We start from the raw sequence: 18,366 nt of genomic DNA, 5'->3' as shown, positions 1-18,366 counted from the left end.
TACAAAAATTGCAAGTAGCGGAGCTTTTATTACATTGTAAGAAGTCACTTAAGGAAGTGACCGCTCTTTCATTTCCAAGGCCAAAGGGGTATATGGAGCTTAAAGCAGGCCTTCACTCCCAAAGTGAACATTTTCCCCACTGCAACCCTTCTTCCTCCACTATTTTAAAAGCCATTTTTTTATATTTTTTTTTTCTGTTGTTAATTCCAGCCCACCCTGCCTCCATTCTTGCCTAGGTGAAAAGACATGTCCGTGCTCCTGCAGCCTTCTATGATATCCCCATTATAAATCCCAGGAGGCTGCAGGAGCAGGGAAACACAGCAGCAGGAGGGCAGATTTGGGGGAATGTCATTAGAGCTGGGAGCAAGAACATGCAAGAGACAGCTGGCTATTAATGGTGTAGTGTACATGAGCCCTGTCCCGATTTAAGACGTCCCCTTTTTTTTCCACAAGGACACAAGACAGCCATAAAAACCTAACAGAGGGTCTACAACTCTCCTGCTCATAAATAATTAAAAAAAAAAAGTGTCTAGGTTCACTTGAACAGCATTTATGGATTGACTTTAGTGGTTCCAATTACAGGATCCACTTAAATTTAAACACATAAACGTATAATCGATAACATGTGTAAGAGAAAAGGTCAGATAAAAAAAAAAAAAAAAAATGGACAAAGCGAATAGTCACCTTCACAAAGTCTTTAATCTCAAATGGCAGCGGTTTGCAGGGGTTCAGGATCTGCACTTGTTTCGCCTGAACTTCAATGGCTCCTGTGGGCATATTCTAAAATCAGAACACACAGCATGGCTGATAAAAGACAAATATAATAATGACATAGGCAGTGTAACACATGAAGCATTAAAATTCTTAAAGGAAAAAAAAAAAAAGAAAGAGTGAAAAACGTATGCGATGCAGGAATGTAAGGTCACCATACAGCCCATAGTCAGAAATCAGGGTAAATCAATCAATCCACCTAAAAGCTACATTATAGTTACAGTAATAAATGGAAATTGGTGCACTGTCTTCTCCTGACTTCTTATTTCCCTTAAAGTGGAGTTCCAAGCTAGATCTAACTGATCTTAAAATGGCTCCGACCCCCTTCTCAATGCTGTTCTAAGATGCTTATACTTACCTATTCTCAGGGCGTTCCAGCCTGCTCACATGATCTCCCCAGCGGCTGGCTTTAAGGGACAGGCAAAGCACCAACAATGGCTGCAATGCCTGGGCGGTGACATCACACATCAGCTTACTATGGGACATCCGTTGTTGGCTGTCCCTCCTCTCCCCTGAACACAACTGCTGGGAGCGGATCATGTGACCGGACCAGAATGCCCTAGGAATAAGCATTTTCCCTCTACAGGGTAGTTTCTGTAGAAGTTAGGAGGGGGGTGGGAGCCATTTAAAGCTTAGTTAGATCTAGCCTGGAATTCCATTTCAAGGATTTGATGGGTACCATGTCCCCATCATAGTCTCTGGCTGTACTTTGGGGTAGATAATGCAGCATTTCTGTGTTCTATGCCCACTACAAAATTCTCCATAATAGTACGGTGGCAAAAATGGATCTGCTAAAAGACCAATATCAGTAAAAAGCCAGCAGAAAAGTAAACCCTGCTAAACAAGGAAATGCGGTTTTTGGTAGGCATATTCCCCATGTATTTAACGTGTGCTCCTTCCTCCTATTCGGTGGAAACAGCCATTTCATTTGCTGAAACAAAACACAGCCAGCCAATCAATTCCCTATAATCTAGTGCAATCAGTGGGGGAATCTAGCAAACAAACTCCAAATAGGTTCAAGTAAATCCGTCATGAGAGAAATACAAAGACTGCCCTCTGGAAAAATCTAGATGCCTGGATATCATGGAGTCATGACCCAGAAGAGTATGGAGCTCAGGAGAAGTCCTTCTGCATACTGGTTATAGGTCAGAAACACAAAGCACTGAATGCTTTGGAGACGTGTATGCATTCCCACTGCATTCCCACTGACTTGTACAAAGGAATAAGCACTGCTGCCAGGCACAAATGGACTTGCATTGGGTTTTGGGTAATGCAGCAAATCCAGTGGTTGGGTTTTCATTTGGATTGTAAGAAACAGAGTTATTGTTGTTTTTGCAATGTATTAGCATTAAATTTGTTTTTTTTTTGTAAATGAAGCAATACATTGCAAAAACAACAAGTACACTGCTTCATAGAATACAAATCAAAACCCAACCAAGAAAAAAAAAAAAAAAAAAAAAAAAAAAAAAAAAAAGACACTAACAATAAAAATAGGAAAACTGTGCACATACATTAGGGTTCATGCCCATGGGTGCTGGCATGCATTTTTTTTTTTATTCCTAGCATAAATTAGTCAGTTCTTTCCCGTGCTTGGGGAGTCACAGGTGCTTTCTACAGCCTGCCATACAAGTGCACAGTCGTACTCTTGGAAGCATCAATGCTCCCTTGCACCACCGTTAACCCACTCATGTGCGTACAATGCGTTTCACGTTCAGGATCTAAAGGAGATTATTATTATTATACAGTATTTATAAAGCGCCAATAGTTCGCTCAGCGCTGTACATTACAAAGGGGGACAGAACATGTGACAGAACAATACCAATACAATGCAAAACATGAGGGGATTGAGGGCCCTGCTCTTTCGAGCTTACAATCTAGGAATACAACATATGTGATGAAAGTAAAGCTTATCATACGATATCATTTATATATTTCAGGTACATACATAGCGCCATCAATTTACACAGTGCTTTACATATATATTGTACATTCACATCAGTCCCTAACCCTCAAGGGGCGTACAATCTAAGGTCCCTAACTCACAGTCATACATACACATACTAGGGCCAATTTAGACAGGATCCAATTCACCTATCAGCATGTCTTTGGAGTGTGGGAGGAAACAGGAGCACCCGGAGGAAACCCAAGTAGGCAAAGGGAGAACATGCAAACTCCAGGCAGGTGGTGCCGTGGTTGTGATTCGAACCGTCGACCCTAGTACTGCCAGGTGGAAATGCTAACCATTTAGCCACTGTGTTGCCCATTTAATCAACTTTAAAATTTACCAAAAAAAAAAACTAAATATAGTACAAGGACCTAAACTATCCAATCAATATGTATTCAATCATACAGGGCTCTGCACTACATAGTTGTTGGTAAAATCAGATTGCAATATGTGTGGTGATCCTGAGACGGATAAGAAAAAAGGAAAGACTTACAGGATTCTCCTGGCCAGAAGGACGGGCTATGACTGTCCCCTTTACCAGGAGCACAGACTCTAAAGAAGTCTCTTTCATCCACTTTCTCACCTCGGAGCCATGCTTCAAATAATAATAATTAAAAAAAAAAAAAATCATTAGTAAGAGTGGATTAAAGTTTCTATAAAAAAATATAGGATTAAAGAGAAAAACACAATGCAAAATAGCCTATCTCCATTTTGAACAGAGTACATCAGGGTTCTAGACCTCAGCAACTCTTCACTGTTGTCCATAACCCCACTAGAGAGCCTTCTCCTTTGTCAATGGAAGGTTGTGACAGACAACAGACAAGACTGATTTTTCTTGTAACTTGCTATATATGTTTATTAGGAGCAGAGCATAGAAATTTTGTAGAAACAGAAAAATGACGGCAGAAAAAGATTGAGTGGTCCATTGAGTCTGTCCATATTGTCTTGTTTTTAGGGGGGGGGGGGGTTTGGGTTTCTTTTGTTTTTTTTTTGTCTAAGGCCAGCCATACAAGGGTCGATTTTCTAACGATTTTTTGTTTGAAAATCGGATCTAAGAACAATCGCCCGATTTTCGCTGTTAGTGGGGCAATAGCACCGGCCGATTTTCGTGGTTCCTCCCCATTTTGTTTATCGGGCATGCTGGAAAATTCGTGAAAAACAACTGATTTTCAAAATCATTGGTGGCACCATTGGATTACAGAACGAATGAGGTTTTCAGTTTTCAATCGAAAAATCATTTGAATTCGACCCATGTATGGCCTGCTTAAAGTGGAGTTCCACTCACCCTGTCAAAAAATAAAAGTCAGCAGCTACAAAAACTCTTAGCTGCTGACTTTTAAAAAACAGCCACTTACCTGTTCCTCGGTCCTATGGTGTGTTCCCCGTAGCACGTTTCACCGGCCGTCCTGGATTCCAGGAGGCCGGCATCTTCAGTGTGGGCACCCGGCTGTGATAGCTTGTGGCTTCACAGCCGGGTACCCCATGTGCATGCGCAAGTAGTGCTGCTCTTCCTGAATGGTCCTGTAGTCTTCTGGGACCTCAAATTTCATACACCATGCAGCGCTTAAGTTACTCAACAATATCCTCAATGAATATCTAAATAACGTCTCTATTTAACCAGAATGATTCAAGGAATAAACAAGTATTCCACAATATTACAGATAGGTGATGAGTTGCGACAGTCTCTCTGATATTTTAAATTATAGTATGGTGACTTCGGTGATAAATATAGCTGTAGAGTGCACTAACCAAATAGCGCTTAATATTGCGCATATAATAGATGGTATTAGGTCATCTAGGGTTGGGCATCCAGAACTCGGATCTGTTGAAGAACGCCACCAGAAATTGTAGTGTTTCAGCCAATATATCCATAAGTCTTCTGGGACCTGTCACGTGTCCTAAAAGACTACAGGGAGGGAGGGAGGACACCTTCCGTTTCTGATCACCTAGGCCGAATTTGACAGGTACCCGCTCCCCCCCCCCAAAAAAAAATGTTCCAATCCTTAATGGGGAGCGAGGGAGCAGTCCTTAAAGCGGAACTTCCCCAATTGGGTGGAGCTCCGTTTTAAAGGGACCAATCACCAGGATAAGAAGGCAACAGCAAAGAAGCCACATTTGACATTTTCAATAAAAGTCTGGATATGCATAGAAATTCAGCTGCCCAGGTCTCTGGATCTTTTAAACGTGGCATTCATTAAAGAAGATCTCTGCCTTTTCAGCTTTTCCTCTTAAGCTCAGTTTTAGTAACTCAGGCTGGTGACAGTTACACACTAAATAGGTTATATTAAGCGGTAAACTCCAATATTAGAAACTAAAAACTCCTAGATTGAGCTAGGATAGAGTTACTGTTTGCTTTATAAACAAAGCTGCAAATTATCTGTTTGGTTTATAAACAAAGCTGCAATTTATCTTACAGACAAAAAAATCCCAACTAGGTAGACAGTATAAAAACAAATGGCATACCTCCCCTGATGGAAGAATAATCTGTGTCAGTCCATGAAAATCCCTCAGTATAAGAAACATATCTCCTCTGTGGAAAGAAAGAGGGAGCAATATTAACTGAAACTTGTTTTCATACATTAATACACAATACTTGAAGCTTTCAAATAGATATATGGAATCTGCGATCAGCAGGAACGGACAGTAACTCGCACTTAAAAGGTCAATATGCCAAACCCTTAAAATAAAAAATGCACATAATAGTACAGAGCTGAAAAACTGTAGATAAGGTGCAAAAAAAAAAAAAAAAAAAAAAAAAAATGGAGAAAACCATTTGTAAAGTAAAATTGACAAAAAAAAGGTGAAGTGACTAATTTAATCAACAATACTTCTCCCTTAGGTAACAAATATAAATATGAAATATTCTTATTCATAAATCTGATGTATTAAAGTCTGTGAAAAATAAAGGGACAATTATAGCAGCTCAAAATTGTGGGCGTTTCTCCTTTAAGAACATCCTGGTGTTTTTCACATGCTTCCACTGTGACAACACCCACCAGCACACCGCACTCACCAGAATGTAGGGCTGCGTAAATTATAGGCAGCATACAAGCTCTATATAATCACTTAACACCGCAGCCTCTTGTCCCCAGACGTGGTTCCTTTAAGAAGATAACCCTCTGATAATGGCAACAACTAGGCCTTCACTGTTCGGAGCCAGCAGGTAGGTTTTGTAGCTGTATGGAACAAGTGCTCACTAGAAGGAGCCAGATGTATTGTGCCTAGTGTAGCAGTTTTTAACAAAATCCAAAATTAGCACAAACATAACAAAAAACTAAAGAACACAAAATTCACAAAGATGGCCGCCACATACAGAAAGATGTGGCAGCGTGACATCAGCACTATTAGCTCTGTCCAATGCTTTTCACACTGTAGCGCTTCCTCAGGGGCGTTTTTTGTCTCGTCATGGGCATGGTACACAGCTTTGAAGAACTGCACAGGTATGCTCTTCTTTCAGAGTGCATGCATTGGTGGTGTCACCAGATGCTGTGTAAATATCTCCTAAACACTACAAGTTTAGGAGATACAGTTACTTGAAAAAAGTATTCATACCCCTTGAAATTTTGTCATGTTACAACCAAAAACGTAAATATATTTTGTTGGGATTTTATGTGATAAACCAACACAAAGTGGCACATAAAATTGTGAAGTAGAAGGAAAATGATAAATGGTTTTCAAAATTTTATACAAATAAAAATCTGAAAAGCGTGGTGTGCATTTGTATTCAGTCCCCTTTACTCTGATACCCCTAACTATAATCTAGTGGAACCAATTGCCTTCAGAAGTCACCTAATTAGTAAATAGAGTCCACATGTGTGTCATTTAATCTCAGTATAAATATTGCAGTTCTGTGAAGCCTTCAGAGGTTTGTTAGAGAACATTAGTGAACAAACAGCATCATGAAGGTCAAGGAACACACCAGACAGGTCAGGGATAAAGTTGTGGTGAGGTTTAAAAATAAAAAAAATAAGCGAAGCGTCCGCTTTTGAGTGGAACTCTGCTCTAAATTATTAGGAACAGATGTCAAGTTATATTTTTTTGGAGGACACACAACCTTATTTCTACCTTTGAGAAGAGAAAAGCAGACTGTATGTAGCACAACATTCTGCATACACCAACAACTCTCAGTACTCACCTCTGATACTGGAGCCACCCACACAACGTGACTTCCTGACCCACGTGAGCCGTGTTCAACTCTCCACATGTGTGTGACCGAGAAACAAAGCTGCTCAAATCTGCAGGAAATTAAAAAAAAAAAAAAATGTTGAAGAGCCATGGCCACCTTTATTAATGTAGAGGGCCTTAAGTGTGGCCTCTGATATTACCAAATGGCACACTCAGGACGGCACACAATAAATTATGCGAATATTCACTTCTACTGGCCAATCAAGTAAAAAGCAAAATTACAGTTTAGCCATTTCATCTGCAAACAATTTGCTAATTAAAATGAATATTCGCACCGTCTATTGCATGAACATTTCTCAACTTCTTTAGTATGTCAGCCCTAAAATATTCTGTGAATGATCAGAGATTGTGAGTATGCTACAGGAGATGGTCAGAGACTGCAGACATGCTATTGGAGTTGTTGGGAGCCTAGGGACATGCCATAGACTGGAGACACAGTACATGAGACTGCTAGAGATCACTGCTATTTCAGCCACTTTACCAATCAGGAAATTTCACGTTTGTGTCCCCTACAGCCCTCTAAATTACTTGTGACACATTTGATATCTTTCTCAGCAAGATCCATTATAAAAGGCTAGAAGAATAAAAACAAATAAATAAATAAAAAAACACAACACAGAGGAAAGGGATGGACAGCACAGAAAGAAAAACCCAAACCATTTAACTGCTAGACCAGAGTATAAATCATTTCCCTCACTGGCCTGAGTAACCACCTCGGCAAGGAACATACAGACTAATTTCAAGGGCAGCATATTAAGTGGCAAAGGGCTTGAATTTTGGCTGATTTCTACTAAATTGGATTAAATTTGAGGCATGGGTTGCCCTGTAATAAAAAAAAATTGATTTAGAATTCGAGTGAGCCGGACGGAAAATGATTAGTCCAACAGAAACGGCATCCTACCATATTACGCAGTCACTGTTTGGCAACATTGCTTTTCAGGCAGCCATGGGTGCTGCAGTTGCTGACTACTCTAGCTGGCAATGAAGATTCCTCTATCCACACTGATCGGGGGAAATTCATTGCATGTCTTCTAAAGCCTTGTACACACGGTAAGTTAGCAAGGAGGTCTCTGTACTATGTGATGTTAGTTCACTGACCTCCCCGCTGTGCTGTTGTGTTCTGACAGGGGGACAGACGCCAACACCAACGCCCCCCCCTCCCCCCGTCGGGTCTCGCAGCCATTTGCTGAGAGTGCTGATCGGATGCCGATCAGCTGCTGATTTTTCAACAAGGACCTGTACACACGGGCCGAATGTTGGATGGTATCTACTGTACCAACTTATTTCAGGTGACATTCGGCCTGTGTGTTTGGAGCTTAAATCATAAGGACTAGTTCTACTTCCTACAACAATATGGCATCTATTATTAAAAGGTTTTGAACAAATAGCCCATACTATTCAATACCTTCATAAATTGATGGAATTTGCCAAAGGGGTTGTTCTTGTTGGAGATTTAATTGCGTCCTTAACCCCGCTGTAGATACGTCTTCAGGTAGGAGCTCTGTCTCATATACACAGATTAACAGGCTGGAAAAGTTACTTCTCCAACATAACCTGATAGATGTTTGGAGAATACTCCACCCTATTGACAGAGATTATTCCTTTTACTCCACCGCCCATAATTTTGTATTCCAGTCTTGATTTTTTTTTCTTGTCAGCCACTTCACATTAACATTCCACCCACAAAGTAGGATTGCCAATATATTGTGGTCTTACCACACGCCAGTGTATTTGTCCCCATCTTTACCTGACGTAACTGACCACGAGTGGACGTGGAGACTAAATCACTCACTGATACAAGAGGAAGAATGTTCTACAGAGATATGGATCACCATCACGCATTTCCTTTTGGACCATCAGTCTGACAATACCTCTGCCCCCATCCAGCGGGAGGCCTTAAAATGTGAACTCCATGGGGTCTTTATTAAACACAGGTCTAGACTTAAGAACAAACACTTCTCCCAAGTTAAAGAGCTTATGCTTCGTATTTTTGACTTGGAACTTTCTCACAAATGGAGCCAGTCCCCGACCACACAGCTTGCGCTGTCAGATGCAAAACTCAGACTATTGGGACTCTTTGAGCAGCGGACTTTGTCCATCAGAGACAATTTCCGTAAACTATTCTGTGTTGAGGCTAACAAGTCAGGTAGGATGTTGGCCAGGGCCCTCTATGCCAAAAAAAGATCAGTTTAAGTCTGGGAATAGATGCAAGGCTGATGGCCAGCTTGTCCATCATCCTAAAGATATTAATGGGTTACTCCACTCATTTTATGACTCACTCTACAACCTGCCGGAGTACCCCTCTGGTACTTCTCCGGAAGTTTTTCAATCTAAAACTTGACACATACTTTGCCGCCACTGCGCTCCCAACCTTCCCTACCTCTGTGGTGCAGGAGCTGGAGCAGCCATTTTCAGAGGATGTACTCGCAATGGCGATTACTTGACATAAACTTAATAAAAGCCCAGGCCTGGATGGCTGCACTACTTGTTTCTGTAAATTCTTTCAAAACTCTCTCCTCCCACTTCTTACGAAAACTTTTAATGCGGTCTCTCCTAGAGCCCCTTTCCTGCGACACGCCCTTGAGGCTCATATCGCTGTCCTGCCCAAGGCCTGGAAAGGACCCTGTTCTCTGTGGTCAATCGTCTTATGCTATTAATCCCAAGCTTGATACACTTGGACCAAGTGGGGTTCACCCCTGAGAGGGAAGCCAGGGATAATATTCTTAAAACCGGTTACGCCAATGGAATATGCCCAAAATGCCATATTCCAGCTTGTTTGATCTCAGTGGATGCCAAAAAAGCATTTGACCAGGTCCACTGTAAATTCTTTGAGGGTACCCTTCGGCAATTGGGCCTTAGGCCAATATGCTGAGCAAAATCCTGGCTTTATATCAGGAACCAATGGAGAGGATACGATCCAATGGCCTTTTTTCGGATACAATATGGATACGTAATGGTACCCGGCAGGGATGTCCCCTCTCGCCCTTATTATACAAGTGACAACAAAAGGCTATTAAAATACCTTGGTATCCAAATTCTTAACTCCCTGTCCACCCTAGCAGATCTTAATCCTATGCCCCTTTCTCGCATAATCCAAGCATGTCTTAATGCCTACGCCAAGCCAAACATTTCTTAGTTTGGTTGCATGAAACCAGGTCTACATTTCTTTATACTTTCCAAGCACTCCCCATCTTTCCACCTCTGGGTCCCCCGCCATCAGTAAATAAGGCCATTTGCAACTTTATCTGGGGACAGAAGAGACTTCAGATCAGCCCTGCTATCTTACCCTTACCCAAGAACAAAGGAGGTATTTCTCCACCCCACCTTTTGTCATACTTTCATGCAGCTTCACTTCTTCAGATAGATGACTGGTACCATAGTAAATCCACTTAACTTTGGACCCTACTGGAAAATGACCTGATATCCTTGGACCTCACATCTTTACTATGGACAGAACTTGTCCACAAACCGCCTACTGATCTTATGCCACTTGTAACGTCTACCACTTTACGGATTTGGGACAAATACCTTACCAGTGGTCTACTCTCATCACGACCGGGCTTGGGAAATGGGCAGGATTGAATACCTGGAATGCATGATAGTATGGGAGAATGACCATACTGACTCCCATAAAATTTATGTGAACAGTCTGGTCCCATTTCCGGTTTTCCGGCAGTTTTTGGGGCCTTTGCAGCTCTTCCTTCTGGAGCCTGGCATCCTCCCTTCCCTCATTCTTCCTCCCACGTAACACCCAAATGTCCTATAGGGTCTTCATGAGCACATTAGAATAAGATCAATCAAGTACTAAAGTACCGTTCAACCAAAGTTCTAGCACCTTCACTCTACCACTTCAAGCATGGAAATATTTACGTCAGTATTAGGCTTCATGTACACGAGCCTACCCTGAGTGCTGGCCGCGAGAAAGCGCAAATCATTGCAAAACCCTGGCAAAATGCAGCAACCGCAGTAACGTGTTTTTGCAGCGGTTTTGCATTCTCCCACGGTCGTCAGTCAAAACGTTTTTATCCCAAACACGAATCTTCCACGTTTAGGAGACGGAGGTGTAACCTCACCTAAATGCGGCAGCTCCTAAACTCTGCTAAAAGCCTGTGTGTACATGGATACATAGGCTTTTATGGAGTTGAGTTTAGGAGCTTTAACAAAAAAATGCCAAAAGCTCCTAAACGCGAGTTCAGGAGCTGCTCGTGTACATGAAGCCTTATGCTGCAGAAGCAATTTGCATCTGTCTTTATTAAAGTGATTGCAGCAAGCCCATCACAGTCACCTTTGAACAGTGATCTCTCACCTGGAGTTCTATGACCTTCATGGCCAGAAGTGGCAGCCTGTATTCTGTGCACCAGGCAGAAGCTTCTGATAACCTGCTGTCTGCTTACAGCTCCACAGCCAATGAATAACCTGAGACCAGCACGAAGAGCCATCATATGATCAATAGGGACGTCCCTCCACTGATTGCATTCAATATGCCTGTGATAGGAGAACTTGAAATGGATCCTCTAGTGAGGTTTCCCGTCATAGAAAGCAAGTTACTGCAAGGCAAAAAAAAAAATTATCACATATATATTAGATTAGATAGATAGATAGATAATTATAAAACAACAAAACCAAGAAACAAAAAGAAAAAGAATATAAAAGGAAAGACCAAAAGTACAAAAACACCAGAACCAGGGCTACCAAAAGATTTCCATGTGATGAAAGGAATGGGATTCTGCAATGCACAATACTTTTATTACATAGCACATATATATATAAATAAATCTCTATCACCAGAAATTCATCCCTACAATTATGGGCACGTTGTCACATGAAACACGTACTGCCATTCTGATGCAGCTCCATAACAGAACGTACAGCAAGCTGCAGTGTCCATTGATATCACATGCGTTGATGATGCAACTATTGAAGTTTGTGAGTGCATAGGGATGACAGTTGAGCACATGTGCTATATCACCTTTGGAATAATGGATTAACCACACACAGACACCACAGGGATGTGTAAGTCCTATCTCCTGATGCCCGGACATGCAGTTCCAGGTAGCGGGCAAGAGGTAGCCAAGCTGCAGGCAAGCAGCCGGGTCTACAGCCAACAGGCAGTTCTCTTGAAAGAGCAATCCAAGCAGCTAGCCACTAGATCGCTTTTACAAGGGGATGAGGGAATGTCCCCCCCCCCCTCCTGCGGGCTGTCCCATCCCACCAGCACACCTGTTCGACCAACCAACACTTCCGCCAGCTGAACATAGAGTTGGAGAAGGACCAGAACCAGTCTGTCCACCTCTATGATATAGGAAACAGGAAGCAATGAGCATACATAGCTTCTGGTTTCCCCGGATGTAAACAGCCCCTTTTTTAAAAAATGGAAAGCATTTGATCACACCGCAATTGGTGTGATCAAATGCTTTTAAAGGACAGAGGAGGTATCTAGGGTCTTCTTGACCCCAGACCTCTCCATAAAGAGTACCGGTCACTGCCTATTACTGTTTCAAGGGATGTTTACATTCCTTGTGACAGCAATAAAAAAAAAAAAAAAAACACGCCACAACCCACAAACAAAAATTAAAGCAAGTGTAAAAATAAAATGTTTTAATCCTTTCACTGCCAGAGCCATTTTTGCATTTTTTTGACAGGTTTAAAAACATCATTTTTCTGAAAGCAGATATCCTAGATAACAAAATAGTGGAAGTTCCAATTTTGTATGTCACACGAGATTAGGTCTAGGAAACGCAAACTTTCAGTAAAAAAAAAAAAAAAAAAAAATCACACTAAAGTAAATTTTAGGGCAAACAAATGCAATAAATTATCCAAATTTTGGGTAAAATATAAGAGACGAGGTTGTGCTGAGTGAATAAATACCTAACATGCCAAACCTTAAATTTGTGTGCACCTATGAAATGGCATCACACTTCAGTACCCTATATTTTCTATATACGCTTCAAAAGCCCCTATAGTTCATCAGTTTAGTGTTATGGAGGAGGTCTGGTGGTCAAATTATTGCTCTCATTCTGGTGTGCGCAGCGATATGTAACAGGTTTATCGCAATCAACATTTTCAAGCGTAGGCACCCCAACGCATGCATTTTTACGTTCGTTATATACTTGGGTGTAACTTTATTTTAAACTTTATTTTTCATCACATAGGGGACATAAAGTCCCAATTTGATTTCATAGGGGACTGTGGAAGCGATCGGCGGCAGCAGAGCCGCCTGACCACTTACACCTGACAGGCGAAAGCGGACCGGACCTGCTGTCAGGACCTAGCAGTGAAAGGGTTAAAGCACCCCTGTCCCCTCGTGCTTGCACGCAGAGGCGACAAAAACATTTCCACTGCCACAAAAGAACCAGCTGACATCATGTCAGCAACTCTCTCATTAACACATGTGGCAGTGTTGAGGAGGACAAAGCTGGAGATCACTCTGTCATACTGATTGAGTTAGAATAACAGACTGGAAGATTTAAAGGGAGGGTGGTGCTTGAAATCATTGTTCTTCCTCTGTTAACCATGGTTACCTGCAAGGAAACGTGCAGTTATTGCTTTGCAAGGGATTCACAGGGAAGGATATTGCTGCTATTAAGATTGCGCCTAAATTAACCATTTATCAGATCATTAAGAAGAGATGTTCAAATTGTCGTGAAGAAGGCTTCAGGGTGCCCAAGAAAGTCCAGGAAGCGCCAGGGCCATCTCTTAAAGTTGATTCAGCTGTGGGATTGGGGCACCACCAGTGCAGAGCTTACTCAGGAATGGCAACAGGCAGGTGTGAGTGCATCGGCAAGCACAGTGAGGCAAAGACTTTTGAAGGATGGACTGGTGTCAAGAAGGGCAGCAAAGAAGCAACTTCTCTCCAGGAAAAACATCAGGGACAGACTGATATTCTGCAAAAGGTACAGGGGTTGGACTGCTGAGGACTGGGGTAAAGTCATTTTCTGATGAATCCCCTTCCCAATTGTTTAGGGCATCCAGAAAAAACCTTGTCCAGAGAAAAAAAGGTGAGCGCTACCATCAGTCCTGTGTCATGCCGACAGTAAATCATCCTGAGACCATTCAAGTGTGGGATTGCTTCTCAGCCAAGGGAGTGGGCTCACTCACAATTTTGCCTAAGAGCACAGCCATGAATGGTCCAAAAACCTCCTCCGAGAGCGACTTCTCCCAACCATCCAAGAATAGTTTTGTGACAAACAATGTATTTTCCAGCATAATGAAGTACCTGGCCATAAGGCAAAAGTGATAACCAAGTGGCTTAGGAAACAAAACATCGAAATTTTAGACCCTGATGTCTCAAAAAAAAAAAAAAAAAAGAACCTGTCACCAAAAAATCATCACAAAAGGGGACTTTTTGTCCCCTTTGTGATTAAAAAAAAAAAAGTTCAGTAAAAAATGTTTTAAATAATGTAAGTTACACCCAAGCATATAACACCCCTCCCCCCCAAAAAAAATTTTCAAGCCTCACTTAAAGCAGATACGGTTTTGGTTAAAAAATTTTTTTTTTTTTTAGTCAGGACAATTAAATTGTCATGAGGGGCAAGTAGATTGGGGCCCCGATTTAGTCCCTGGACAAGTAGTTTTTTTTCAAACATTTCCATACCCCCATACACAATAAACCTCCACTGCAAGTATAGTGTCTGAACGGATCAATATCTTTGCACTATACCAGCATTCACATTAGTATAGCGTCCACAAAAATGCAGCGTTATCGGGATCAGCCCCGGCACCTGGCAGCACCTGCGTTTAGCCCCTACGCTTACACCCCCCCCCCTTCTTCCCCAGCAAGTGCAGTGTCTTAGTACATCACTGTCACTTGATACATTGCACACAAAACCGCAGTGTTCGAAGAATCAGGCCTGATCTCTGTTAGCACTTGCCGGTAAATTTTTTGTAGTGGTTCAAGCAGTCCCTGACACACAGGTGCTCTTTTTCCCGTGAGTCGCACTAGGTACCTATAAAATTAGTGGCCAAAATGTTCAACAAAAGGTACACTAGTGAAGAGGCCTAAAGGATTCTGAGCATGTCAGGTGAGAGCGAAGTGGAAGATTCACTGACAGAATCCAGCTCAGAATGCGAACCTGTTGACAGCAGCAGTACCCTGACAGGTAGTTCAGACTATGGAGAAGAGGTCCCTGCTAAGATCAGGCGTACCCGACCCCATTCCCAGGTTGCTGAGATGTTACAAATGCATGATGACTCTCATATGCAGCAGAGTGCCAGTACTAGTGCCGCTCCACCTTTTGGTGAGCTGGCGAGCACCAGCGACCTAGTACATCCTGGTCTTTCACATACCAGCACTGCAGTATCACTTGGTGATGAGTCCCATAAGTGCAGTACAACCTGGTGCGGTGGCGAGCATAAGTATTGTCCCGCAACCACCAAGAATTTGCACACAGACCCGCAGAGCCCCTAGTATCCTTCCAGATGTGCCTGCAAATCCAGATTGGCAGCCCACAAATTCTGCAGCACCCGTACTTCCCCTATTCACTGCCCAACCCGTAATTCAGGTGCAAACAGCAAATTTAACTACCTTGATTTTTTGGAGCGGTTTTTCAAGGAAGATCTGTATGGATTGATTGAGGATCAAAGCAATTTATATGCACAAGAGTTTATCACCGCCAACTCAGATTCAAACTTTGCGGTTTTTTCGAATTTAAAGTTTTTTTGGGCCTAACCCTCAACATGGGCATTGCTAAAAAAAATGAATTGCGGTTGTATTGGTCCACAGACCCAATTCATCATATGCCTGTGTTCTCTGCTGCCATGGCCAGGCTTAGATATGAGAGTATAATGCATTTTAATGACAACACTGTCATCCTCGGGGTAACCCTGAATTTGAGCGGTTCCACAAAATTCGGCCCCTCTTAAGTCACCTTAACCAAAAATTTGCAGATGTCTATACTCCCTAACAAAACATCTGCGTTGAGTCCCTCAATTTTTCCGGACACCCTGTATTCAAACAATTTATCCCCAGCAAGCATGCCAGATATGGGGTCAAGATGTACAGTATAAAACCTGTAAGAGGGCAACAGGCTATACATACAAGTTTCAGATTTATGAGGGAAAAGACAGTCACGTGGAGCTCCCAGAATACATGGGGAGCAGTGGCAAGATAGTTTCAGACTTGGTGTCATCCTTTTTCAATATGGGATACCACTTTTATGTGGACAATTTTTATTCAAGTATGCCACTATTTAAACATTTGTACAATCTTGGAATTGGCTCATGTGGCACCGTACAAACTAATCACTGGGGCTTCCCCCAACAGCTTGTAAATACCCATCTTAGAAAGGGGGAAAAAGCCTGCTTGAGAAATTAGGAATTGCTCACAGTGAAGTGGAAGGACAAACGGGATGTTTTCGCCCTGTCTTCTATTCACGCAGATACGACCATCCAAATTACCACAGCAGTTGGTGTTGTTGAGAAGCCCCTCTGTGTCCATGACTATAACCTTAACATGGCAGGGGTGGACTTCAACGACCAGATGATGAAGCCATACTTAGTTTCCCGAAAAGCCATACGCTGGTACAAAAAAAAAAAAAAAAAAAAAAAAAAAGAGTGTTTATTTATTTCAATTGGCTCTATATAACGCTTTTGTGCTTTACAAAGCAACTGGGCAAAGTGTATCCTTTCTAAAATTCAAGGAAGAGATCATCAGGGCCCTTTTGTATCCAGAAGGTGCTATGCCCCAGACCCCCAACCTAGATGCAGTTAGCCAGCTGCATGAGAGGCATTTTAAAGAGTTGAGGTTTAAAAGAAACAAAAAAGTACAAATCCCCCAAAAAATTAAAAATTTTAAAAACCAAAAACAGTTATAGTTTTTTTTGTTGTTGTTACTGTTCTATGGTTACACTTGTACTGTATTATTGTTACTGTTTTGTTAACCATTGCTGTTTTCTTTGCAGGAATGCTTTCAGCTGCAGCACCGACTTATTTATTCTGACAGCAACAGGAACTTGCTCTCAGAATATACCTAAGTCAGTGTGGGCAGCGCTGTTGGATGAGATTTTTCATCTGCAGAAGCATGGGGGCCTGGGGTGGCCTGTGGGTAGATGGCCCCTATGCTTCGGCATATATATTTTATAATATTTGTTGGCATATTTCATGTGTGCCCGCCATTAGAAGTGGGTGTGTCAGGGAACAAGAAGATCGCCGCGGCGCACGAATCTGCACATGCGTAGGATCCCGATAAGACATACAGGCAGCTGGGCACTAGGACCCAGGTGCGCCTGTCACCAATGATGGCGCCAGGCAGGCACTAGGACCCAGGCGCGCCTGTCGGCGCCGGGTGGGCTATTTAAACTGGCCATTGCAATGTCCAAGTTGCCGTATGGTCTTGATCCCCTGCTTGTGTTCTGATCCTGTGAGTGTACCTTGTTGCCGACCCCCAGCCTGATCCTGATTACTGCTGACCGTCTCATGCCCTGACCCCTGGCTTGCCTTTGACCACTCTTCTTCCTGCTCCTGATCGTCTGACCTCCTGTTGCTGAACTTGGCCTGTGACCCGACTATACCCTGTCTGCTGCTCTGTTCCGTTCTGTCTCCACAGTTACCGACCCGGCCTGTCTGACTCTGCTACTTGCTTCACGGTGTGTCCGCATCCATCCATCCTGCATGGATCAATCCGTTTACTGCTCAGGTCTGCCCTGCCTCTTCACATCAGGCTCTTATTCAGCTACGTCCCGCTGGCGGTCCTCTCTACTACAGCTGGGTGTACCCGGGGGCCGCGACCTGGTCTCAGCCTGCTCCAAGTCCATCCCCACCATCAGGGGCTCTGGTGAACAAGCCGACTGGGGCTTAGACTCCGCGCCCTGGGGAATCCCGGACTGTGGTCCATAGAGCTACCGTTAGCGAGTACGTGACAGGGTGGATGCAGGACGGTATATTCTAATGGTGGGCTTACCACAAACTTTTTCTGGCAGAGATTTCTTCTCTTCTTTTTTTTCCCATTCAGCCCACAGGCTGCATACAAAAAACAAACAAAAAAAAAAAAAGAAGAACATAGCATAGGCATCATCTTGGTATAGTTTTTTTCAGCTGGTGATGGGCTTTCATGTAAAAGCAATCCTAGTGGCTAATTAGCTGTAGGATTGCTTTTACAAACAGCAGGAGAAGATGCCCCCCTCCCCCGCTGCCTTACAAAAGTGCTAAAAAAGAAAAAAATGAAAAGGGACAGTGTAAAAATAATTTGAAAAAATCAAAATAACTTAAAAGGAAGTACACCCTCGCCACCCCCCCATTTTTGTTAACAGTATGTAAACAGCGGTTGCACCATACATGTGAGGTATTGCCACAAATGTCAGATCCAGGGCAGTAATTCTAGCACTAGACCTCCTCTGTAAATCTAAAATGGTATCCTGTAGAGGCTTTTAAAGCATTGCTATGGATTTAAAAAATGTATGTAGGTTGTTGCCATTGCACGGGGCATGTGCAGTTTTAAAGCATGTCATGTTTGGTATTCATTTATTCAG

At 42.6% G+C, this 18,366-nt stretch overlaps 1 protein-coding gene across 2 annotated transcripts in view; it reads right to left on the bottom strand.

The window, feature by feature from the left end:
• The window catches only part of DARS2 (aspartyl-tRNA synthetase 2, mitochondrial), a 50,518-nt gene that overhangs the window by 30,746 nt on the left and 1,406 nt on the right, over positions 1-18,366 (bottom strand). The window contains exons 2-7 of one of the 2 annotated variants that reach the window (XM_089666602.1): positions 16,226-16,417; positions 11,208-11,448; positions 6,852-6,951; positions 5,180-5,246; positions 3,210-3,311; positions 685-780 (exon numbers count right to left, since the gene is read on the bottom strand). In XM_089666602.1, the coding sequence (XP_089522728.1) occupies positions 685-780; positions 3,210-3,311; positions 5,180-5,246; positions 6,852-6,951; positions 11,208-11,343 (501 nt within the window). In that variant the 5' untranslated portion in view covers positions 11,344-11,448; positions 16,226-16,417. The remainder of the gene's footprint in view (positions 1-684; positions 781-3,209; positions 3,312-5,179; positions 5,247-6,851; positions 6,952-11,207; positions 11,449-16,225; positions 16,418-18,366) is intronic. The other variant, XM_089666601.1, reaches the window with a different exon arrangement.

The sequence above is a fragment of the Staurois parvus genome, unplaced genomic scaffold (assembly GCF_062004578.1).
Source record: "Staurois parvus isolate SC_StPar_1 unplaced genomic scaffold, SC_StPar_1.0 ptg002753l, whole genome shotgun sequence".
Classification (NCBI taxonomy): domain Eukaryota; kingdom Metazoa; phylum Chordata; class Amphibia; order Anura; family Ranidae; genus Staurois; species Staurois parvus.
This window is presented reverse-complemented; position numbering and strand designations above follow the sequence as displayed.